The sequence below is a fragment of the Brugia malayi genome, assembly GCF_000002995.4.
Source record: "Brugia malayi strain FR3 genome assembly, contig: Bm_v4_ChrX_scaffold_001, whole genome shotgun sequence".
NCBI lineage: Eukaryota > Metazoa > Nematoda > Chromadorea > Rhabditida > Onchocercidae > Brugia > Brugia malayi.
The window spans coordinates 16,843,602-16,869,455 of NW_025062479.1; the positions used below are offsets into that span (position 1 = coordinate 16,843,602).

The following is a 25,854-nucleotide window of genomic DNA, read 5'->3' on the forward strand; positions in this document are numbered from 1 at the left end:
TTTGCCTTGTCCAAGATTTCGCGTCAATTTTAAGACTTTCATAATCTAGGCATATATTTTAAAATGTATAAAGTGAATGAAATTATTTATTCTTCATTTCAGGTTTTTGTGAGCTTTCGTGCAGTTGTTGTTTCGGGTACAGATTCATTTCATTTACTTCAAGCAAAATTTTTGAATAGCCCGATTTTTTTTTCAGTTTACAAATAAATGTTCTGATAAAATTTTGCAAATAATTCAGAATATTATTTTTAAACTTTTATTTCATCGCATTTCTTTTTCCTCGGATCTCCTACTTGTCTTTCAAGACAGAAATTTGTGAATATCGACAAATATTTGAAAATGAAAAGTGAATTCAGTATATGATATAAATAAGTGGAAATTTAGAAAACTGATTAAAAAACTTGGAATTACTATTCGATACAATGTTACACTGATTTCTACAAAATGTTAAGTATGGCTCAAAAGTTGGACTTGGACGAATTAATTTGCAAATTATTGAATGTTGGAAGCCCGGGATGTAGTTTGACGAAAACAGTTAAAGAGCAAGAAATTATGCATTTGTGCTCGCTAGCTAAGGAGGTTTTCTTATCGCAAAATTCATTGATTGAGGTTGATCCACCAATCCGGATTTGTGGTGATACACACGGTCAATATGCAGGTCAATAATATTTCCGGTTCCAATTCAGTTTAATTACTGGATACGGATCAAATGAAATCCTAATCATCCACTGATTGTTTTCTTATAACTACCAGTTTCCTATCTTTACTTTAATCGGTAAACACTTATAATCATTTTTTCCCAGACAGGAACGCTTCCTCCGGGATTACTTCATAGTACGTCAGTTGTAAATACGAGGTCTCATCTACTTATTTTTACCTGTAGTGAAGAATAGAATTGCTTAAAATAGAATTTCATTTAATTACAGATTTACTTCGATTATTTGATCGTGGTGGCTTCCCACCTTTTGTTAATTATTTGTTTCTCGGCGATTACGTTGATCGTGGAAGACAAAATCTTGAGACTATATCTCTGCTTCTTTGTTACAAAGTATCTTCTACCAGTCAGTCTAATCCAATTAATGCTTTCATAGATGCTGTATGATGTTCTGACACAAATTTTTGGCTTCATAATTTAACTTGTTTCATCATCATTTGCAAACAGCTTTTGATATTTTTAAGGTAAAATATTCCGAGAATTTTTTCCTACTCCGCGGTAATCACGAGTGCAGTGTTATCAATCGAGTCTATGGCTTCTTCGAAGAATGTAACCGTCGTTATCAAAGTGTACGGTTGTGGCAAACATTTCAGGTTTCCTAAAAAAATTTATTTCAAATAAACTTGATTCAGTAACTTTCATCTGTTTGTTAAGAGCGTATTACATTCGACATAACAATTTCATGTTAGTGCCTTGTTTAGTTTTTAAACATAGATTTACATTCCACGTTCTTCAACATCGTAAGCGACATCAACATTCATTCTAGTTTGCCTGATTTACTTTAAACGATTCCTTATTCTCCTTTTTTTTTTCAACTTTTTTCTTTAAAATTCATTGCATCTTTTCAGGAAGTATTTAACGCGATGCCATTTACGGGCCTAGTTGCTGGTAAAATATTATGTATGCATGGTGGTCTATCACCACAACTGAAAAGTATCGATCAGCTTCGACAGATTACTCGACCTATCGATCCTCCAAATCCATCTATTCACATCGATTTGTTGTGGTTTCTATTCTATAATTACTTGCAGTTAGTAATGGAAAAATATAACGATTTCATAACCTTATAGTAAAAAATTGTGTTGTATGTGTAATTTTCAGAAGTGGAACAAATGTCAAAATTCACCAATTAAAATTAAGTCAATATATAAATTTCAAAAAAACTTGAATTTCAGAAGAGGAAAAACTTAGCTTGCTTTTTTTTTTGCCACTTCATTCATGCTTCTCTCTGAAAAATGGTAAGTGGTTTTAAATTACTTTGTAGGTCAGATCCAGACCCCTCTGTAAAAGGATGGCAAGCAAACAATCGCGGATTATCTTACACGTTCGGTCCTGATGTTGTCATGGAAACGTGTCAAAAACTTGATATTGATCTCATTGCTCGAGCTCATCAAGTTGTTCAAGTACTTAACCATAGAAATTTTTTCCAAATTACTGTAGAAAAAAATTTTAAGTGACAAAATCTACAAATTATCCAATTTTAATGGTTTGGTAGTAAACAAGTTATTAAAAATTCCCTAAGTAATTCCTCACTTCATTCCAAATTGAAATGATTAAATTAATTTCCCCAGGATGGATATGAATTTTTTGCGAATCGTAAATTGGTAACAATATTTTCTGCTCCTCATTACTGCGGACAGTTTGATAATGCAGCTGCAATGATGAATGTAGACGAATCGCTTGTTTGCACATTTCAAGTTCTCATTTATCTATCGAAGTTTTAAACTTTATCCATTGTTTTTACATCGGAACAAATCAAATCAGCTTTCTAATCAATTCTTACTAGTTGATTTTGCTTAAATTTGCTTATTTTTTGTTATACTGTCGTAGCACGCAATTTTTAATTATAAATTTCCGCTTCTCTTAGATTCTTCGCCCATCGATGAAATGTGGAAAAGTTGTGCCAAAGTAATGAAAAAGATGAACATGTTGCGCATATCCTTCGTGTCATCATTTCTAATATTGTCTTTATAAATTATTTTTGCTAAATAAATCTATTTCGACAAATAAAAATGTCAATATGAAAATTTATTTTCGGAGTAGAATTTCAAATATTGAAATACCAATACTCTGCCTTAAGAAATAAAAGTCGTTTAACTTATTTTTCTCAAATTCCTAAGATTTGTGAAGACAAGAAATACAGGAAACGAGTAAAGATTATTGTATGGAGTTGTCATTCCTTATTCACTGTTACTTGATTTTTATAGCCAAAGTTACTTATCTATGGCTATGCTTCCTAAATGTGGGTCAAAGTTCATTCAAATAATCAGTTCACAGTGAACATGAAGCTTTATCGCAGTGCATTCAGCATAAAAAAATTGTAATCTTTTATTTTCAGTTTTTTATACTTTACATCAATTTCGAATTCATCAAAATATAATTCCAGACAATGAGTTTCAAATTTCTCTTTTTAGGATTCAAACTAAATGTTTACATTCTGTGATACGAAATCTGGCTTTTTAAAATAACCGAAATTTAATAGAAAATTTTATAATAGTGACTAGGACATTTATAGTTTTACTCGATAATGACAACAACGTTGAAGCATTGCACAAAAAATCCTGCAATTTTTTTCCCGTAACTTCTCAAATTAGAAAAATGTAACATTTTCCTTGATTTAAAAGAGTTTCAAAAAATTTTCTTTTGTTTTTCTGTTTTTTTAAAAAAGATTAATTAACTTTATTCTTCATAATCTATTGAATTATAAATGATAGTATGGAGTGAAAATCGCTGTAAATTCTTCGTTTCACAAAAAGTCATACCATGAAATTGAAATTGCACTAAGAAAATTTTATCCATTTAAAGAACTATATATTTTACAACTTTCATGGTTTTAAATCAGCTTATTTATAATTTTCAACTATTTTATCTGCAAAAAACATCTCAGATGTGATTGGATGTAAATTTTTTATTTGTTATGAAATGGGCATAATAGTACATAGTTTAATAAGGTTGCTGCATATTCAATAAAACTTTTCCAATTCCATCACCTGTCTTAAGATAGTCTTTTTAGTTTCGAAATAACAACAAATTAATATTAAGATTAAGAAGACATTGAGATTTCGACCACAGTCACTACAGGGCCAAGATTATTTGCATGTATAAGGTAATACTGATTGTAGTGATGTCAGCCCAGTTGTTTGTTAACACGATGATCTTTTGTAATATCAGCCAAACGTGTAAAATCTTCCCTTAATTATATGTATCTATTTAACTCTTTTATTGATTGAAAATGAAACGAATTCTTCAAAATTGATATTGTCACTTCATTCTTTTCTGGCCTCACTTTCTTTTTACTGTAAATATTATCAATGAATGAATTATTCCGACAGAGTTAGTTAAAATATTTTCGAATTTTAGATCTGCAGTTGGGCCTTTATTTTTTAATTAAAAATTCTAGAACTAAATAATGATACTTTGTCATTTTGCTCTTTGGTAGCTTTCAGATCTGATATTTCATTAACAGTTAAATCAGAAACGTCCTTTGCAGTTCGCTAGTCAATTTCTTCTGTTGAAACTATCTTTGATCACTAATTCTATAAATAATCATCTTTAAAATAGGACTAATTAATACCAATTAATTTCGTATAGCAATTAATTCCTGGAGTTAGCAGTTTCATGGGATTTCCAATTATTATTATTATTATTATTATTATTATTATTATTATTATTACCATTATTATTATTGTCATCATTATTAATTATTTAAAGTCAAATCTTTCCCTTTTCGAGATCAAATTACATTGTGCTAAGTTGTTAGGAAATCCTTTAGGATCTTTAATGCATTTCTCTCTTTTCAACCTGAAGAAGAGGCGTCATTTATTTTAAATAAAAAAATTGATTCATTTAAATTTTTACAAAAATTTAACATTATGTAATTCTTTTTTTTAATTTTCATAATCAAAATCTTTTCCTTTACTTCTCTTTTCGTCGTTTTTTTCTTTTATCTGATCGTTGCTTTTCGAAATTTAAAATTGGACGAAGCTTTACTATACGCAAATCAATTAATTTTCAAGTATTTTATTCATTATTACAGTTTGCTGCAAAATCATTTAATTTCAAGTATTTTATTCATTTCATTCACATTTTTCTGCAATATGATTTTAAACGGTACTAATTTACATAATTATTTGTGTTAATAAGCAAAAAATTTTTTGTGGCCATTTATTTCGTACTTTAAATCAAAATCAAATGCTATTTTTTAATAAACTTACAAGGTTCAATGGCAATACTATTTTCAGCACTTATTTGGTTTCTTTGACCATTTATTATTCTTTCTAGTAATGGACATTTCACTGATATTAAAATTATTGATATGAACTGAAGAGCATTTTCCTTACATTAATATCAAATGAAATGAAATACTAATTAATTTTTTGCGCAACTTTGAAATGTTTTTCAAAATTTGACTCAGATCAGTTATAAAAATACTATTACAAGACAAAAGAAGTAATCATCTTTAATAATATGGCTAGCACTGCTAAACATCAAACTTATTGAATATGAAGGTCGAAATAAGAAAAAATGTTACTGCAATGATTCTTCCCAAAAGATTCACTTTTTGTAAGAAGCTTATTTTAACCTGCCAAGATACGGTAAACATGGTAAAGTATGCACGCCAATCGTTAGAGTGATAATGCATGTGAAGCAGCAATACACAGTTGGACCAAAACAATTCAATGAAGCCACAGGTTAATTGTGTCCAACCAAAAAATTTCAAATTTTCTAGCCTATTTTAAATCATTTCTTTATGTTTGCAATTTTACAATCTGATAAGTAATTATCTATTTGCTTGCCTTCGTGCTGATTAGAGCACAATGTTGGAAAAATAGGAATGAATAATAGTATAGCCATAAGTAGCATAGGCCAAGGATTCAAATATTCAACAATACTCACTGCCAATGCACTCAATATATTAAATATAATAATAAGAGCCTGAACTAATAAGAATAGAGCTGGAGCCACAGGCATCCATAAATCGGATATTCACTTACAACATTTCTCAAAGTGCTTTATTGAAATACACACCGTTAATAACATCACTTCTCTTTCTTTTGTCTTTATAAAAGAAGATAGTTTTACCTGGAAGGAAATGGCCCACTCAAAAAGATCCCAGTTGCCCAGCTGACCAATATAATCCTGAGCAGCTCTTTATTCATTGACAGCTTTATTCAAACATGATCGAAATCCAGGCCGGGAAATTTTCCACAGTTGTTCTCTAAAGCTTCCATCGTATATCAGTTAATGTAACTCTCTCATAAGATGGTTTTACTTGGAAAGAAATGGTTCAGTCAAAAATAATCCTGAGTTACAAGTGTGTGCAGGTATGCCAGGATTTACTTTAAAGAATACCTTGGGTGTTAGCTAAGTAATATATAATAAAATTAGCTGGCAAGCAGCAATTTCTATTTTGCATCAAAACCAAAGTGAAGTTTTTTAATTCTAAAGATGTAAATGATTAATTCAGCAAATAAGCCAGTTGAGAGTTTATCAGTAGGATAAGGTGTGAATATTGGTGCAACTGATCATAATTGATAATAATGGAAAGATTAAGTTTTGTAAAAATTCTGAAATTTTTACCCGAAAATTTAGAAACTTAAGGAAGCACTTTTTTTCTTTGAAAAAAAGACAGCAATTGAAGTTTTAGCTAAGTTTTTTTTTTTTTTTTTGGAAACGAATTTTAATCCATTTCCAGTTGTGTTGAAAGCATTTGATTCTCGATATGGCTTTTCACCTATCCCGTGCATTCATCTCCCGCGGTGTCGAAGCTGATAAATCATATATTGTGTTGGTGATATTGCCACCCTTTGTTTTGTGTTGTCATATAAATTAACAGCATATATGTCATTTATTATATCGTTTCAAGCAAAAAAATTGCATAAATTTGAAGTTATTTTTATGCAGATCGAAGTTATTTACTCATAACTGTGTAAGGATGTTTTCGTCAGACATCAAAAACATTCACATGTTTTTTTTTTGGAATTTTCTGAAAAATTTGCGAATAAATCAATAGATAACACTTTTCTCATTCTTTCGGATAACAAGAATTGTCCAAAGCATTCCTTAAAAAAGTTATGATAGATTCGGAATGGATTATAATTGGAGAATTGAAATGCTTTAATGTCTATTTGTCAACTGAAGCGATTTTTTTTCAGATGTTTCGTTTTGCTCTTTTTTGATTTTGTCGCGTTAATATCTGCAAACAATTTTTGTTTTCCTCAGATGGAAAGGTTTCCAGTGATGAAATTGAAAAGTGTTATTGAATTTTCAATTTCAAACATTCAGTCCACATTAGGCATTTAAAGCAGAAAAGTCTAAAATTGGATATTTAAATAGAAATTATTATGATTTTGAAATACCGTAGCAACGACTATTGATCTGCCTCCTACAGGAATCCCAGATACCATAGCCAGCTTTCCAAGGACAAGAACATGTTTCGACGGCTGGACAAAATACCGATTCTGTAACAAAAATTACTCCAAATTTTGAAATTTAAATTTAATTGAAGAGAAAATAGTTTAAAACTTATTTTAAATCGGGATTTTAACAAAATTTGATAATTTTTAAAAGTCAAAAAATTTTATTACTTTCATTTCTTGTATATATAGGAAAAGGCTATAAGATGAATACTAACTATCGGCGTGACAGAAGGGGCAACCAGGATGTAAGTGTTCCGTAATGCAAACGGAACATCTAGCGTATCGACACTCCAACCTTCCTAAATGTGTTGCATACTTCTTTTGGCAGCGGCGATAAAAATTATAGCCACGGCATGCTCGTGCTATAATTAATATACATATAAAATAAATTTTTAGTTGAAAATATAAAATGTATCTTTTTCAATGACTTGCATTTTGCACAGTTGCATTCTGCACTGCATGCATTAAATGCGCTTGTGGGAAATAGTAGAAAAAGTGCAACACGATCAAAAATAGATTTGAAAAATTCGAATCTATATGCAACGAATTTTTACTTAGCAATAATCACATTACAAGAGTAAGAGATCTGAAATTGTTTTAGTGAATTTCTGTTTAAATTTTGAAAATAAAAAACAAAAGAGAAATGAATAGTGCAATTAGCGATGATTTTAATCTTTTCAGGAAACGAATGCAGCATATTTCAGACATTCATTTTCTTTCTACAAAACGAGCATAAAAACAGAAAGATTTTATCAATTTTCTCTCAGCTCAAGTGAAAATGGACGGAACTTTTCTTCAGTTTACTTTTTTCAAAATGTCCTTTCAAAAGAAAAAAAATTTTTATCATAATAATTTACTGACTAGTAATTATTTATAGAATCACAATAATGAAATTTGCAAATCATTGACTAGGAATTACGAATTGCAAAAAAAGTACGTTTTCTCCGAGTTCGGCCTAGTGAGATTTCTTGTCGTTTAAGGCTGACTTCCATATCATAAATCGAATTTCGGCCAATTTTCGGATCAACAAAGCGACCTTTGTTGAGATCAAAGCATATTCTTTTCTCATTCAAGCTGGAACAAACAAATGATAGATATTCTCAATGTCCTTTTATGAAGAACAGTGTTCCCTTAACACACTGCGTTGGAATAAGCGTACTAGAAGAATTCACTCCAAATGTTCAATAAATATTGGAACCAGAAGCATTACTGCGATATCATTCGCTTATCAGTGATAAATATCTTTTATATCATATATAGGCAAAGCAAAATTATCAGAATTCACGGAGTTTGAACATAAATCAACATTAGAAGTAACGATTTACCCAGAAGATTCATTGGTGCAAATGAGTTGACAGGTGGCAAGAAGATTCTTTGATACAGCAACAAGAAAGAGCGCAATCAGGACGATTGACATTTCACTGACATTTCTTCATACTATTCCTCGGTAAGAACTGCGTCTTCTCAAAGACATTTAATATTTTCCTCAGCTTGTGCTGCACTATAAATACAATACAATCCCTAAAATTATCAAAACAGTACTAATGGGACATTTGACTATTTGCTTAAAAAAGTGTTTTCTTCATCTTTTAGAATTAAAGGAAACGAAAGAAGGAGGAAATGCTGCAGTTATATAAAGGTTTAATGAGGAAAGACAAGTGTTAAGATTTGATTATTATTGATAAAAGGTCACATCAAAATGTGAAATTTCGAGTATAAAGCGATATTTTTACTCAAATACAAATAATGTATTAGAAAAGTGTTAGAAAAGTCCGAGCTTTTCAGTTACATATTATTAAAGTGACAAAATACCTAAAGTTAAATGCTAAATTCTATCAAATTCGTTTATGATTGATATAGTATACAATGCAAATAAATATTTATAGACTTAATATATGTACATATATTAATTAGTTGATCCTATCAAAAAGTGGTGTCTGTTTAGAAATTTACAGATATTTGAAATTAAAAGATATTCCTACAAATTGTGCTGTTCTAATGTTCAAAACATAAGTAGTCAACAGTAACTGATCTTATTAGGTTTAAAATGAGTAGGCTAATTAGCTGATTAAGGAGGAAATCATTTCAGCATACTGAAGTGTTTAACTATAATAAATTAGTATAAATTTTTTATTTAATTGGAATAAAACAAATTAAAAGTCTCAAAACAGTATAATTTCATTCATATTAAAAATAGTTTATGCATGCATACTTCAATATCCAGGGAAATTTGTGGAGAAACTGAAAATAATAATTAGAATATTCGAGATGTCGCGGTAAAACAATTCAGATTTGCTGTTAAAAAATGGATGTAATATTAATACTGTTGCTAGTAGTACGATGAGATTGATGATGCTGCTTGTTTTACAGCTTAAATGTCGTTAAAAAATGTGGTGAGTATTGAAGTGAAGGAATATTTGTTTTGAAACAAACCATCGATAAAAGGTGACAGAGTACTTGTTCCATACAAGATTTCTGAGAAATTTTTCAAATTCCTCAGAGTACTCGAAGCGAGTGGTAGGATGATTGAGAATAGACTGTTCAGAAAATAAATAATAGCGGCATTTTAATTGTCACTCAAGAAAAAACTTAATGAAAGGGAAAAATGTAACAAATGTGTATTCATTTATTCATTTCAAATTTAATTGATGGAAAAAAAAAAGCTGAACTCGTTTAAACATATTAATATATAATGCATTTGCAGAATGGTCGCCATTAGTGTAGTATTTTAGTTGAAATACTAAAAAAATTGGCTTGAATTAAGTAAATTCAAATTGAAATTTAAAATTTTACTTTTCCGAATAGAGAAAAAGAGCAAAGAATGTCTTAGCAATATTTCCTAACATATGCTAAAGAAGGATAAAAATGAGGAATTCAACAAAGTTTCCATTCCGATATACTGAAAAAGTTTCCTTTTTTTTTTTGAAACACCGCCGAGTGATATAGGATACTGAGGAAAAAAGTCAATGATTTTTTTTGCCCACCAGAAGTAGTGGATATAACTAAAATGAAGTTATTTATGCAAGTTAATCATGAAGATTTATAAATAACGGAATAAAATCATCAGCTGGTTTAAACGAAAGCACAGAAAGGAACCAAAACATTGTGTGTGTCATGAAGACGGAGGTCTGTACCTCATTTTTGCTCAGTTACGCTTAGATTTTAATCTAATGCCCCTCTAGCATCACATTTTTTTTTTGTTGCCTTCGCAGAAAGATACATGGTTGACAGACATTGTACAGTGTTAGAATGATTGATATTCATTTACTACTACTGTTCTACTATGACCGGTTTTTCGTTTTTCTAGAATAAAATATGTTTAGAAAGATGAAGCGTTAATTGCATTTCATGGATGTAAATTGTTGAGAGAGATGAACTACTATTGATTGCTTAAACTGATGATGATAGCTTATCTAGGATTTTCTTTTAAATGAAGAGAGAAACAGCAGGGAAAATGAAAAAAATTTAATGCATAATGAATTCATGAGAAAGATAGATTAAAATTGTTAAGCTTCTTCTTTTTGTTTTGTTTTTTCAAGTCTGTTGATTGAATTTTCTTTCTGAAATTCATTTTTGCTTTCTTAAAAAAAAAATTGTTAAACTGAGGTAACATTTTTTCTCTGGAGATTCCAGTTGGTGTTATATGTTTAGAGACATAATTTTTTTCTTTTTGGGAATTTAAATTTCATAACAGTCATTCATCGGTAAGATTCAGAACTGTATAAAATGGTTGAATTTAAGTGAACTCATTTATGCTTTCCAAATCTTTCCTTCTTCAGTGATTTGCAACAAGGAATAGTAACTTTTAAAAATTTCCATTTTTGTAACAGGAAATTCTTTCCTGCTAACCTTCTATTGTGACCAAAAGTTTTGGCAATTTTAAAAGTAATGGGAAGAATTTTTTGCATGCATTAATCGAATAGATCCGAAATAATACTTAGGTGAATAGCAGTATAAAATGATAGTACTTTGGAAAAATAACTTTTTAGTGATTCTATGACTTTTTCAGGCTATTTAGACAAAATGAAACTAATTCAAAAATCTATCCTGAAAATTTTCATGTGTTCCTTTTCCTAAAAAAATTCTGGAGACTTTATTTTCCTATTCCCAAATGAATTATTTTGAAAATGTAATTAAGGTAAGTATAACATTGGAATTTATGATGGATGTTGAAAAGGAGAAGGGATGGGGATTGGAAGATAAAGGAAGAGCATTTAAAACTTCAAAGTGTAACATAAACGCTTGTGATTGAAATTATCGGATGCAATTTGTCTTTTGGGAAAATTCTGGATAATGAGGTCAAATCCCCCTTATGAATGAGAAGAAAAATTTTTGTTTCCAGAAAGACTCCAGAAGGTAATGATGACAAGATCAACTCTGATAACAACTCATTAAACATCCTGTTGCAATTCACGACCATCCTTAAAAGAATCCTTTACTTTTTTTTTTGCTTTCTTATCTTTTTGAGAAAATTGTGAAAATTAGATCAAAACGGCATTCTGTCGTTTTTAAATATATCATCCAGTTAAGGTTTAGAAAGAAAAAAAATATTGGACTAAATTAAACTATTGCGCTTGTATAAACGAAAAAATTATTTCCTCTTAGTCGAAAGCAACAAAACCTAGTCGAAAATTTTCTGATACATAATTATAAGAACCGAGGACCATATCTCAATGGGAAAATGTGAAGTTGTTCTGAAAAGATCAGTGTATCTCAATGAAATAAATCAGTATTAGAATATTCAGGATATCATAAAGTATCCATTTTATTTATTTTGTACTATATATAAAAAATCCTCTACCAAATTAATCTGTATAAGTTAAAAGTAATAATTAAAAACTCAACAAAGCAAAAATTGTACGGACAAAATGAAACATTTTCAATAATTGTAATACTCGAATAATTATTAACAGCAACAATAACAACGACAACAACAACAATAGCAATAACGGATAATTTATGAGACAAATTTTCTTTAGTCCTTAGTTAAGGAATCTTTTCATCTTTGGATAAAAAAGATGAAAAGAAATTCTTCCTTTTATTTTCTCAATTTATCGATGGATGAAAATCTTTGATGTTATGAAAATTTACATACCAATTAAGATTTGTGACCTATTTACCCTTAATATGAACGGCGAGATGGAAATGGGATTTTTTTTCCATGTTTTGACATCCCTAATATCCAAATAGGAGCACATTTGTACCTTTTCCTTTTTCTCAATTCTTTTTTCTTCTCTTTCCTCTATTCTCCTACTGATGTCCTAATTGATAGCCCAGCTATCATATATATGCCTTTTTGGGATAGTTGAGTTATATGTGAATTGTTTTAAACAATAGACGCTCAAAATTATGCAAACTTCGAAGGTCCATCATATTATCAATTTATTTCTGATATATAATCTCATGAATGCTATATTAACCGCTACAATTGATAACGAATTGATAGGAAGTCCAGTGGTGAGCTTTTCCCACTAACTTTCTTTTTTTATTACCTATTGCCAATATAATATCGTTTCTAACAAATTTTATTTACTGAAATACACCAATGGGTCGATTATCACAAAACAAATCCTAAAACTTTTTAACCGTTAATGCATTTAATACTTTTTGAACAGTGTGAAGCTTCTTAACTGTTACTTTAATGTGTTGTGATGAGCAATGTTAGCTAACATCAAAAAATAATGAAACTGATGGACAAATTTGAATATTGCTTATAAATGTCAGTTGAATATCAGTTAAATGTTTTTTTTAAATACTTTCTGTTTAATCATCAAAATTAATTGACATTATATTCAGTCATTCGTATCCCCTATTGCTGTTAAAGCAGTTAAAACTATAAGGGAGTCTTACTATTTACTTCACTTGTTATCAGTGTTATTCTGGTAACAATGGAGTTACCTAGAATTGAGCAGATCCTGTCATTATGATATGACCTATGCTATATCATTCATGTATATCTCATTTATATTCAGGTAGATTGTGAGGACACCATGGTATCGCTAACATTCAGAACCAGAAAACCATTTACCGGACGTGTGTATGTACGTGGGCTAGCTGATGATGACCGATGCTCCAGGAATTTTGCATCAAATGTCGATCAGAACAAATTTTCAATGATGATTCAAAATGGTGATTGTACCATGCAACGGCAGCGAGTTACTGGTTCTTTGGAGGTACCTTTAAGAAGCTTCAGATAATTATCTCTGCTATTTTGCTTACATCTAGCAATGTATATTGGCGCAATAATTTAGCATAAAATTTGAGCCTTCCACAAAACATTTTAAGACTTCCATGTAAAAATTTAAGTATTTTACATAATTTTAGGGTATTATGTTCTCTCTTACAATCGTAGTATCGTTTCATGGGACATTTGTAACGCGGGCTGATCGTGCCTATCGTTGCATGTGTTTTTTCCGAAATATCAAACGGTTAACATCCGGTGTGGATATGTCATCAATTGGCACTACTGAGCTGATGGATGCGGTACAAATGCCCAGTTGCACATATAGCATTCATGCTGGAAGCGCAGATGGACCACCAGCTGTGTAAAATTTCTTCAGAATTGAAATTAGTTCATACTAATAAAATTTTTTCAAAGTTGGAATAACTTGTACCAACTTTTATAACAACTTTTCTTGTTTATTAGTGTCCTATTGGTTACTTGTTTGTGTCAATTCACCAATTTGATTTATTGTTAATCAAACTGCCGTTTTATGAATTGAATGTTTTGGGAAAAATAACTTGAGCAAGAAATCATTCTAAAATATTTTAAGAATAAATTGTTTTTATACATTTCTAATCAAATTTAGACGATTACATTCAACTTCTTTAAAAAGAACTAAATCTAAACAATTTGAATAGATCTGATACAATAGTTTATACGTTATAGTTACGGCCAAGTCGGTGAAAAAATTTACCATGTTTGGGAGTGTGACGATGACACACAAGGCTTTTTGGTACATTCATGCTTCGTTAACGATGGACGAGGAACACGATATGACTTGGTATCTGACTTTTTTTACTTTAAACTATTTAATATTTAATTGAGTTATTAATAAGTTGAAATTTTTAATTAATAATTATTCCAGCTTGACTTGGATGGATGCGCTATTGATCCAATTATTCAACCTGATGTGCAATATGATGAAGATCTGAAAAGAGTAAAGTATTTCTATGTTTTTACAAATTTAAAAAAAGAAATCAACATAATGATCTTTTCTTAAATCTTCTAATGCAGAAGGCGTAGTAGTTGAATAGAAAACTATTCAGTTTTAAGGCCCTTACTCTTAAAATATAACAAAATTATTGCAAAGTGGAACCAAAACTATTTTATTAAAAAAAAATTTTTATCATGTTTATAGGTTTAATCTGTATGTTTTGTTCTGATACACGATTACTTAGATCGATTGATAGTTCTAATTCATCATAACATTATTGAACAAAATGTCTTTTCTCCCTTATACAATGAACAACTAATTTTAAATTTAAATGTCAAAACAAATACAAATGAAAAATATTGAAAAGTACAGATGAATTTCAGGGAGCTGCATTCCAGTGTTTTTAGCAATTAATCATTCAAATTTTAGATGTTGAGTGTATTTTATAGGCAGTGGTGGAGACATGGGGATATAAGTTCAGTGATACTTCAGTCCTGAATTATCAGTGTGTCGTTGAGTTGTGTAAGAAAAGTGCTGGCGAATGTGAAGGCCTTACTCCACCAACATGCACTAGTAATAATCGAATTCGGCGCAGTATAGCTGACAACAATTCTAGGTGATATTTAAATTTTTGAGTGATAAAACTGTAATCATTACAGAGTGACTGTAATAAGTATTCTAAAATTAGCAACATTTTAGCATCATATTAAAAAAAGATGCGCATGATGTATCAGATTTACATAACAGTCATCAGATTGATTTGGTTGCTACAGTCAGCATGCTCGATAACATTGAGGAAAACGGGGCATCTGATCCTCGATCACGATATTTGGTGCGAGAAGTCAGTCAGGTATTGTTTTTTAGCTCTAATTTTTGCTTTTGAATAAGTCGTAGCATTGCAATGATTCAAAAGTATTTTCCTGAAATTTTAACATCAGACATACATACTATCATATGCCTGAGCAGACAACATACTTATGATCTTTGCTTTGATACTTTTTTGTACTATACAAATTTCAATAAATTATCCTAGATCTACCGAGAATATTGAAGCAAAAGTATTTATTTAATTAATAATATCATTAAAGAACTATAAATAAAATAGTCAATTTCAGTCCAATTATGGATCAAAAATTGGAATGGCAGTGGCATTGGTAGCATCACAGAGAGTATGTCTAACCTACCCGATTCTTGGTGCACTGCTTATTGCTACTTCACTTCTTCTTACCATTTTGTTAACTGCTGTAGTTTCCTTGTACAGAAGGAATAGGTACAAGCTTTTAAAATTTTACACCTGAAAATAAAGACGTGAAACACATAGCTTTTATTAGTACCATACAATCGGATTAGCTCATAAGTTAACAAGTAATAGAATTCAGATTTTCGATCGAAATCTTTTTTAAAAGAAAGCTCTTTCGTTTTTACTTAGAAATCAGAATCCGATTTCATAACTGATTATGTGAACTCATGCACAAGTTATGAAGCTTAAATTCGCAAAGAGTAATAACATGTTAATATGTTTTAGTGAAATATCCTTTTTTCTTTCTTTCTTTAAATTGATAAGGAAACTAAAAATTTTGTGCGGGAACTAAAATAGGTTTTGAATAAATAATTTTCAAATAAAGTTGATAATTATGATTTTTTTTTTCAGAAAAACGTTGAAAGAATGAAAATATTTACCTTCATCTTCAGCGACGAGCTTAATTGAATATAATAACCGCTAAATGTAATATGACAGAATTTTGTAGTCGTAATAATAATGATTCAGGTGCTAATGTTAAATATTATGGAACATTGATCTAATAAGTATTGTGCGGAACTTAAAATAAGTTTTGAATAAATAATTTTCAAATACGCTATGCTATTATTATGTATCTCAAAGGATAATGCTCAACACTGAGAATCTTCAATAAAAGATGACCAAATTAACTACAATTAATCATCAAATTAGTAACTAATTTTCAACTAAGTGATTGGCCGTATCTTTTTGTAGCTACTTTTATCAGACTGAAAAGAAGAACTGTTTAATAACAGATCTGGTTATTAAACTGATTAACAGTATATCAAAGGGCGCTTTTTATAAACAAATGCTGGAATTTGGCTCAGCGATAAATGTGCTCATTATTTATGTGATGTAAAGAAGTTATATTGCCAAATAATTTGTTAACTTGACGTTTAAGACTGAACTTCAAGACCACCCAAAATTTTACTGAATCCCATATTGCGATAATAGAAACATCGAGTTAAAATAGGATTAATCTCGAAATGTGCAGAATTAACAGTTGTAATCGAAATATATAAATACATTAAAATTTCATCATGTTAAGATAATATAAAAACTTGTTAATCGGTTTTGATTTCATTGTCTCAGTAGTTTGTCGTGTGCGAGAATTCTCGAATGTCCGTCTCGCCATACCTAACAATGCATCACGCGCTCCAACCCATGCATATGGACCCTAAAAAAAAGGCTACAAATTAGTTCCAGTTCACAAAAAGTAAACTGATCAAATACAATAACTGAGGCAAAAACAATGGAGAAACTCAGATGACACTTTTATGCATGGAGCTATAGCAGAAAAATTCTACCGCATAAGTTAAAAGTTTTTTCTAGAACAACAATGCTCGCAGAGGGGTACTGCTATCAAAGCAGGGAATATTGCAAAGCGTAATCAAACTATTTTGCTGATTCCAAAAAAGTAATTAGAGTTAAATTTTAGAAGAAATTCGTGAAAAAAGCACAAATTTCCCATAAAAACATAAAACTGATCATAAATATTGCTAGTGACAAAAACACATCTAATTAGTTGTGCAAATTTTGCAATTTTGCAAACTGCATATTCTCCAAAATTTACGCTAATTTTATTAAAAATAAAACTAACATTTAATCTAAACTGATACGGTGCCAAGCCTTCAAATAACAGAATATATGCCAAACGAGGATCAGTGAACCAGTACTTCAGCAAATTCGGTTTCACGCCAACCATCTTCGCTAGTTCATCCATATAGGTTGCATAATCTACCTTAAGTGAATACAAATAATATTTTATTTATTTTGTGAGTTTTTTTATGTGATATGATTATGATAAACCTCTAAAGTATGTCGTCGACTTTTCAGAAATCTTTTTTCTATTTGCACTCTCCTTCTCTCAACATCCTTTTTCATTTTATCGATTGCGGGTAACTTGCAATGGCCAGCAAATACTTCACAGTAAAATCGAGATTGCATTTCGGAAACAGGCATTATAGATCCAACCGGTTGGATAAGACCTATTACAGCCAAAGTGTTCTGCAAATGTGAATAGTTTGCTTGAGGAAAATGATGAAAGATGCAAGAATAAGAGAAAAAGTATGAATCATGGAAGGAGAAAAAAATAATTTTGAAGATTCCAAATTTCCAAATTTAAAAAAAAAGCAAACCTTTGGTGATAATTGTGGTGGAAATATATGCAGATATAGATCAACTTTATTATCAGTAACAGGTATGAGATTACCATCTTCAACGATTGGAAATTGAAACGAATAACCAGTACCAAAGATCACTGCATCAACATTACACACCGCTGTACCATCTTCGAATATCACATCATGTTCAGTAAAACGAGCAACATTCGGTTTAATCTAAAATATCGTTTTTCTATACAAAATGAAATAAGTACTCATATATTCTTCATGCCATTACGATTATTCAATTAGTGAGAGCTAAAGAATAATAATAGAATGCAGTATGCACATGGCGTTCTTAAATTATAAGACGTAGGTTTAAGAAAGCTCACCTGATCGTCATCAATCAAACTGATTCAGTTTGATTCAATTGACTCAATAATTAGCCAGATTGGAACTTTTTTATCAATTTTTGTTTTTTAATAGGTTTAACTTTACTTACAATAACAGTTCCGCATGCGATACGACTCGGCAACTCATCACTGATAGTAGCATGTTGTGCAAGAGCGTGATGCTTCGGTTTTAAACCATATCGCCCATGATCAAACTGCAGATTAAGTTTCTTTTCATATGATTTGTTGACCAACTGCAATATACTTTATTTTAAGCGTCCATAACAGATAAATTTAAATAATACAAATAAAGTTAAAGGAGTTTAGAAAACTAAAAAAGCCGAAGATGGCTAACAAAAAAAAACTTAAAAATTTAAATCCATTCAATAATTTAAGTTCATTTCTTTCCGTCTGGTTGTTCTTCTATATATAATTTTGCTTGAGCAGAGGAAACTCTGTTTTATTAACACGTGCTTTTTATAATGTTTTTTTAATTTTACTGATTATTGGGCAATATTTTTAATTGTCCTATCATATGTTTACTTTAGAGTTTCCTGCTAAGGGACACTATTGGCGAGTTTCGCAGGAAATTTAGCTAATAACAAAATTTAATGGTAGTTTACATTAAATCAGTAACATTGAACAAAAATGAATGAATTCACTTTGTCAACAACTTACCCATGATGGCATAATTTTTGTTACTGTCTGCACGTAGCGACTAACAAAAACAAGATCGATCGGTTCACCCTTATCCCAAGTTCTACCAATCACCCAAGTTCCATTACGAGTTGATATGTAAACCTGAAATATTAATTACTGATGAATAGAAGTTATTCTTTAAGGCAAAATATCTTAACAGTTTAGGACTTAATTTTGAAATCTAAAAAAAGAATCGTACCTCTTTGGAAATTCTACTTAAATCGACTGCAATGTCACCAGAAGAATTACCAATTCCAATCAATACTACAGTCTTGTCAATGTACGAAAATGGTTCACGATAATCGTGGCTATGAATAATTTCGCCACGAAATTTGTCCTGTCCTGGGAACGGTTTAGGCCAATATGGTATTGTGTGGTGACCACAGCAGAGCAATATTCCCTCAAATTTCTCAGTCTGCGTTGTATTATCGCTATAAAAAAAATTTTTTTTGTAAATGTTTCTTGTTAGCAGTTTTCTCCATCTTCTAGCTGCTTGTTTACTTTCTTTGAAGTCTATTGTTAATGCAAGTGGTAAGAACAAAGGACTGAACGGCTATAATCAAGCGGGCAATCATTCTTTCTGAGATATGAACAAAAGATAAAGAATGCTTTTCAGAGAAAATATGTAATTATTAAAGGATTTCAGACATTAATTTGTGACATACCGAAACAAACATATAAGCATCTTTGCTTCATTCCAAAAAATAGGACTTTCTGTAACACGAAGCTTAAAGGATTTAATAAAGATGAAGGAAATTTATAGTGATGTGAGCGGAAATAGTAAGGGAGATACAGACGGCTAGCAGGTGAGGAAAGATAATGTAAGGCAAGAATAGGAAGACGGTCAAAAGAATAAAATGAGAAAAGGAAGGATAGATGAAAGAAGCTGCTGAAGTTCAAAAAAAAGTCATTTAAATTGTGTAGGAGGCAAACAGGAAAATTGGCTTTATATGTTGACATGGTAATTACTTGGAGAAATTAAAATGATAGCTAGTGCATATGATGGATGAAAGACATAAAGCTGAATCTTTTTTTAAAATGTTTAATTGATAACAGAAATGATGGTCAACAAAAGAATACTTGGGACATCTCAAAAAATAGAACATAATGGCAAATTATAAAATGATAACATCAGTTGTATGTAAGTAGCAAAAGCGGGAAAAATAATGAAATACTCAAATAAAAAATTGAGGTTTCAGAAAACGAAATGCCAAAAAAGGTTGAGCATTTTCATTGCAAATCGAAATGAAGGAAAAACATATTGGTAGATCAAATGATTTAAGAGTCGAAATTTGAACGTTGTAGTAAGGGAGTAATCGTTACTCCACTGTAAAGACAATCTATACTTCCTTATCATGTATAGCAGCTTGGCATTTATGTCAGTGTCTACAAGTGAAAAAATAAATGGATCAATAAATGAAATAAATTAATTCACTTAATGATGCGATAAGTAACATTCCATCGTCCAGTTTCTTCATATTTCTCATCTCTTTCAATACGTGTTACTTCATGACTCAAACGAATATGTTGTAGCAAATGAAAATGATTAGCGTAAGATCGAAAATATGCCAACATTTGAATGTGACTCATGAAATTAGGCATTTCAGGTGGTGGCACAAAATCACTAAAAGCTGTCATCTCCTTTGATGTATTGATTGTCGTGTTTTTCATCACGGTACCCTCTCCTAAAGAATAAATAAATTCGATGAAAGCTTAGAAATACTAAAGGAAAAAAAATAAATGTAAAATTTGTTTTTATTAGTACATTTCCGAAAATGTTGATTATTAAGATCAAATGGTTATAAAAGCAAAAAAGATTAAAAAATAGACAATAAAGTTTAGTTTTAAAGATTATTATTGAACAAAAGATTTCTTTATTTCCACTCATTCAAAAGACTGTGACTGTTCAAAAGATCATTAGCTGAATAATTTTCAGAATCTCATAAGCTTATAAAGTTAGTTTATATCAGGAAAAAAAAAAACTAGTTTACCCAAAAATAAGTATAATCATATCTAAAGCATACTTATCCATTTGCTATTTCCGACTCTAATAACCGAATATTTCCCAATTTGTCATTTTTCTTATCCTCGTGTATATTATCAATTTCGTTTCTTTTTTTTTTTTGTTCTATTTCACCTTCATCCTTAAATTTCATTTGACACTCATTTAATTTTATCATTTTTCATCCAATTCAGTACTATTGGACCAAACTGTTTGATCATGAAATTTAATAAGGATAAATAGGGCATGACAACAGTCAAACTGTCACAGCAGTAACTTCCTAAGATGTTACATCAGTCAATATCCTCATTATTTTAAAGATAGTTTGTATATTAAATATTGCGAAATTGATATGATCAAAAACGCTTCGACTTCAATGATAGATCTGAGCTTAATATGCGTACTATTTTTAATCCCACTAAACACAGAGATTAAAGTCTTTTTTCAGCTTCAGAATATGCTATGAAGTGAAGATTTAACTCTTTAGATTCAGATATATAAACTTTTTAAATCCAAACCAGGACAAGGTTGTGATTTATATCGCCATAATCCACCAATATCACAGGATTTCTCGAAACATACCACTTGTAAGCCATTTTCAAGACATGTTTTAGTAGCAGTCAGACCACTTGCTCCTGCACCTACCACACAAATTCTTTCAGGCATTTATAGCTTCAGTTAAAAGTTTTCAAACTGAAAAGTTTCAGTTGCATCCACTGAATATCAAATTCAGTTTATGGGATAAGAAGACTGCAATAGCTAAAATTCACTTTGTATTGAACTTTATTATCAAACTGAAAAAAAGATAAATTTACGAAATGTGAAAAAATCATTGTATCAAACTATGAAATTGCTATTTGTTACATATATAGCACGTTTTGTGCAATTTAGGACTTAAAAAGAACTTTTACTCAACTAATTAATAAATTATAGCGTGACAGGATAAATTTGACAAAACAACAAACTTGTTGCAAACTGAGAGAAAACAAAAATAATTTACCAATTTTCAGGATTTTTATTCTTATATATTATCTGGACGGAAACGAATACTGCCTTTAGAACACATATTATTTTGAATTATTCTAATTATTATATGAAACATAAACTATAAAATCCTGGATATTGACTGTTAATAATTCACCCTCCTCCGCCGACTTCAATAATTCGCTCCAAAATCAGATGAAAATTATATCAATAACTTTAAAAATTATAAGTGCTCAATAATAATTCACCCCAAATGTTGTACTAAATTTTCCAAATCTTTTGCTGATCATCGATGAAAAAGCAAAATTGAAAAATTATTCTCAAGAAAAATTGGATAAAATAACTGTCGATGGTGAAAAAAAGCGTACCACTGTGAAAGGAGGACCCCATTTTTTTTCCTTTTTTTTTACAAAAATACGCTACCGACAGGTAAATACATTATGATATGACAGTATATGAAAAAACACGTTACATTACTTATTTCATTGTCCACAATCTACAACACATTTTAAAAGTTACTTTCTTGCGTTATTGTAATAATTTCAAAGGATTATTTCTGAAGTTTTCTCATTCCGTAATATTTTATACAAAAGGAATGATGACTGTTAAAGTGCAATAAGAAATGCAAAATAAAAAGCGAAATTAGAAGAAATGCTACAGTAGGTGAGTTTAGAAAATGGGAAAATAGAAGTAACATCGAGGAAAGACCATTTATTTTATACTTTTTGTAATATTTCTTCTTGTACTACTTATCTGACATCAAAAATATACGAAAAACACTAAACGCAGTAATAGGAAAAGATGGAAAAATCATATGTGTGACACGGGAATGACAACATTATCTCTTACTTTTTTTTATTATTATAGTTCATTCTTTTACAAGTGATAACTGTCAGAAAAATGAATGCTGAAAGGGAAATCGGAAACAAAAGCGCCTTAAAAACATGTTTTGCTCATTTGAAGAGATCATTTTTCATTCAATTTCGTCTACACTATCATGTTAGTAGAGACGTTAATTTCAACAAGTATTAACTGAAAAGATTCATTTGAAAAACTAAAACTAGTTTTGAAATTAGAAAAGATAATTTCAGGCTATGATACTCCTGTAACCATGTTGAAATCTCGGTATGATTTTAACTAAAATCGGTACTTAACTTGAAAATATTTGAAATTCATTAATGTTTTTACATTCATATATCGCAGTAATAGTATTATCTCATCGACTTCCATTTTCAACCAAGACATAATTTAGGGACCACTTTTCTCGTACCAAAATAATTCCAGAATATTACCGTTTCTCAAATTGTTTCTTTCGAGATATTTTTCACAAAAAGTCTAAAATTTTCAAGCTGAAAGTGAAAAATGTAGAATGAAACGAGAAATGAGAATCCCACATCAATTGAACACCAAGAAAGGTTCATTTGTCTATGTCATGACCATTTCTTTTGTACAAAGTGTTTTCTTTTCATTGCAATGAATTCTCGTTGTGAAAAAAATATCGGCAAAACTTTAAAAATAATTACCAATAATGATTCTCCGACATTTAAACTCCTAATACATGGGATATGAAAAAACTGAACAAGTAGTAACTTACTACTGCCACTAAATTGTATCACGTCAGTTTAAAATGAATTTCATGATCATACATTCGCATAAATCACTCTTACCTAATTTTTCTCGACACTTACATATTAGAAGAAAAAATTAATAAGAAATCACAACATAATTCTTTATGTCAGTTTCAGTAAGCAAAGAGAATTCAAACACTTAAAAGGTAGAGTTGTTAAAGCCAATTCTAGAAACTAATGAAAATAATTAGTGGCTACGATTATATGAACGATGTAGTGTGCAGAAACACTTCATTTTTTTTCTCATTCAATAGTTACAACCCATCCAATTATGACCCTAGTCTGAGACACATTTTTCAATTTAAAACGTTAAAGAGAAGTGGGCAAGCTAATTGTTTGTATTGACAAATGATTAATGATATCAGTATGGCAGTGGTTTAATGGTAAGATATCAGCTTCACCCATAGAAAAAAAAAAAAAAGCAAGAAAGAAAAAAAGGACTACTTAAGCCCAGGTATGCCATATGTGAAGATTGTAACATATTAACAAATTTCAACAATTATTTGCCATACTTCATACACTGGTCATGATGCGACATTATATTAACGTTTACACATAGACACAATTTGCTACATTACAGAATCTTTTGATCAACGAATCGGAACAATATATAAGCCATCAACGAAGCGCATATAAAATAACCGGAAATTTTCAAACTAATAACAGTTACAAAACCAAAATAAAATGAAAATAATTATTACATCTAGATACAAATACAGTATTTTACAATACATGCAATGATCTCTTCACAATATCTACCTTATCCATTTGTCATTGGACACAACTTCTCATCCATATGTTGCAATTTTAAGATATCAATATCCATCAGAGTTAAAGATTGACTCTGACACATAAATTAGAAGCTGGAAAGAGAAGATTGTTTGAAATATCAAGAAAAAAAAAACGAACAAACTGTTTCATCGATTATTGACAAATGTCGTGATTTTGAAAATCACTATACAAACAATTCATCACTCTTAGTTGAACCCGCTAATTAAATCCAAAATCTTTGTGAAATTTATGAAACTTTTGGATATAGAAATCTGGAAAAAGCAACATTTCCGCTTTTTAGCTAGGAATACAGAACTTAAATCATATCAGTATCAAAAGACAAAACATTCAATATTTTCTCACTCTCTTCAAATATATTATTTTCATCCAAGAAAGGCTGGGATTGGAAAACTAAAATTTAATACGCCAGTCTACACTCCATACTCAACTCCCTTGCATCCCTTATAATTATAGGAATTTTTGCTGCTAAAGAAATAAGCCATGTTAGAAAATTCGATAACAGGAAATTAAGAGAAAATAAATACAAAATGAGAATTTTCCTTGAATTTCTCAAAATTTTATCCCTTTGTGTAATTCGATTTGAACCAAACTAAACGTAGTGACTTGACAGTAATAAAGTGCCGTATTAAACATACAAATTAATAAGTGAAGATAGAATTTAAAAAAAAAAAAAAAAAACATATGCAAATGTCAAAAGACACGGCGTTACAGATTTAACAAGACAAACATGAACGATTGAAGAAATAATTCGGTCTAAATATAAAAATTTAGTTGGAGAAACAAAAATTGTGTGGAGCAAGAAATATATGAATGATCAGGATATCAGGTAAATACAGCATGCGCATCGTTGTTTGAAGACTGCCGAATGAGTTGAATACAAATGATCCAAAAGGATGTTAAATTACGGTAGTAACACTTCAAAAATTCAGCATACAAAAGATTAAGAGGAATCTACGAAGAACCAGTAATAACACGGGAAATTTATGAACAAATACAGTGACATCAGAGAAAGTGGACTTGACGGATACAAAATCAAAGGTTCTTGTAAAGGAGTTTTTCTGGAATTAAGACTTTCTAATTTATTTCATCGTTTCTCTCTTATTGCCAATAGTTCTAAACCAAATAAAGCTTACAAAATAATTTTATACACATCACCATACCGAATCAAAAACTTTCATGGAAATCTCTTAGACTCAGTGCAAAAGCAATATGTTTTCATACTCATTTCTTATTTATTAAAAATCTCAAAAGCCATACTGAATTCTAGTAGTAATAAATACAACACTTAAAGCAAAATACCTGGCAAAGTAAGACAAATGTACAGTTGAAAAGTAGTGCAAACACAAAAGTTACTTACACTTTACTTTCCTTAATTGTTGCAAGACTAAAGTGCGTTTCAGAACTGAGCCATCAAAAATTATATGACTGAAATCCTAATTCAAAAAAAGCAGCAAACTGCAATTATTTTAAATTATCGCTGTTTTAAATTTCTATAGACTATGTTTCTTATTTTCATTATTAAAATGAACATTTACCACATATATAAACTGCACCGGTAGTCTCAAAACGAAAACTGCTTCACAAATCTGGAGATTTTCCGTGATCAAAAATTCATTTCCAAGCTCCTAAAATTTGAGACGTTAAAACTAATAAATCACTTGAAAAAATCAAATATTCGAAAAACA

General features: G+C 30.1%; 6 protein-coding genes across 7 annotated transcripts; 2 read left to right on the forward strand and 4 right to left on the reverse strand.

Moving 5' to 3' along the window:
* Positions 1–444: 444 nt before the first annotated feature.
* On the forward strand, positions 445–2,627 carry Bm2117 (Uncharacterized protein; the record flags this gene model as incomplete). 2 transcript variants are annotated; one of them, XM_043075118.1, is made up of 7 exons in its annotated part: positions 445–658; positions 927–1,048; positions 1,180–1,308; positions 1,564–1,745; positions 1,980–2,118; positions 2,287–2,412; positions 2,583–2,627. In XM_043075118.1, 7 exons carry the CDS (start codon positions 445–447, stop codon positions 2,625–2,627), a joined length of 957 nt encoding a protein of 318 aa, XP_042931052.1. The 2 variants fall into 2 exon arrangements, with proteins under 2 accessions (XP_042931052.1, XP_001897890.2); XM_001897855.2 differs by having other exon boundaries at positions 1,564–1,721.
* Positions 2,628–4,287: 1,660 nt separating this feature from the next.
* Bm13420 (Uncharacterized protein) lies at positions 4,288–4,392 on the reverse strand (the record flags this gene model as incomplete). The annotated part of the gene is made up of 1 exon (XM_043075119.1): positions 4,288–4,392. A coding segment is annotated over one exon (105 nt), but the record flags the coding sequence as incomplete, so codon positions are not given.
* A 2,454-nt stretch (positions 4,393–6,846) lies between these two features.
* Positions 6,847–8,551, reverse strand: Bm9507 (Uncharacterized protein; the record flags this gene model as incomplete). The annotated part of the gene is made up of 5 exons (XM_001897856.2): positions 6,847–6,911; positions 7,075–7,176; positions 7,350–7,496; positions 8,072–8,208; positions 8,460–8,551. The coding sequence occupies 5 exons, from the start codon at positions 8,549–8,551 to the stop codon at positions 6,847–6,849; spliced, it is 543 nt and encodes a 180-aa protein (XP_001897891.2).
* A 3,986-nt stretch (positions 8,552–12,537) lies between these two features.
* Bm9508 (Uncharacterized protein) lies at positions 12,538–14,911 on the forward strand (the record flags this gene model as incomplete). Its single annotated transcript, XM_001897857.2, has 6 exons — positions 12,538–12,591; positions 13,107–13,307; positions 13,459–13,679; positions 14,024–14,138; positions 14,223–14,294; positions 14,741–14,911. The coding sequence occupies 6 exons, from the start codon at positions 12,538–12,540 to the stop codon at positions 14,909–14,911; spliced, it is 834 nt and encodes a 277-aa protein (XP_001897892.2).
* Positions 14,912–15,111: 200 nt separating this feature from the next.
* Positions 15,112–15,522, reverse strand: Bm385 (Uncharacterized protein; the record flags this gene model as incomplete). The annotated part of the gene is made up of 2 exons (XM_043075120.1): positions 15,112–15,211; positions 15,476–15,522. The coding sequence occupies 2 exons, from the start codon at positions 15,520–15,522 to the stop codon at positions 15,112–15,114; spliced, it is 147 nt and encodes a 48-aa protein (XP_042931054.1).
* Positions 15,523–16,597: 1,075 nt separating this feature from the next.
* Positions 16,598–21,431, reverse strand: Bm4677 (Uncharacterized protein; the record flags this gene model as incomplete). Its single annotated transcript, XM_001897858.2, has 9 exons — positions 16,598–16,747; positions 17,171–17,311; positions 17,380–17,577; positions 17,709–17,909; positions 18,175–18,318; positions 18,743–18,865; positions 18,963–19,194; positions 20,199–20,448; positions 21,284–21,431. 9 exons carry the CDS (start codon positions 21,429–21,431, stop codon positions 16,598–16,600), a joined length of 1,587 nt encoding a protein of 528 aa, XP_001897893.1.
* Between the last annotated feature and the right edge of the window lie 4,423 nt (positions 21,432–25,854).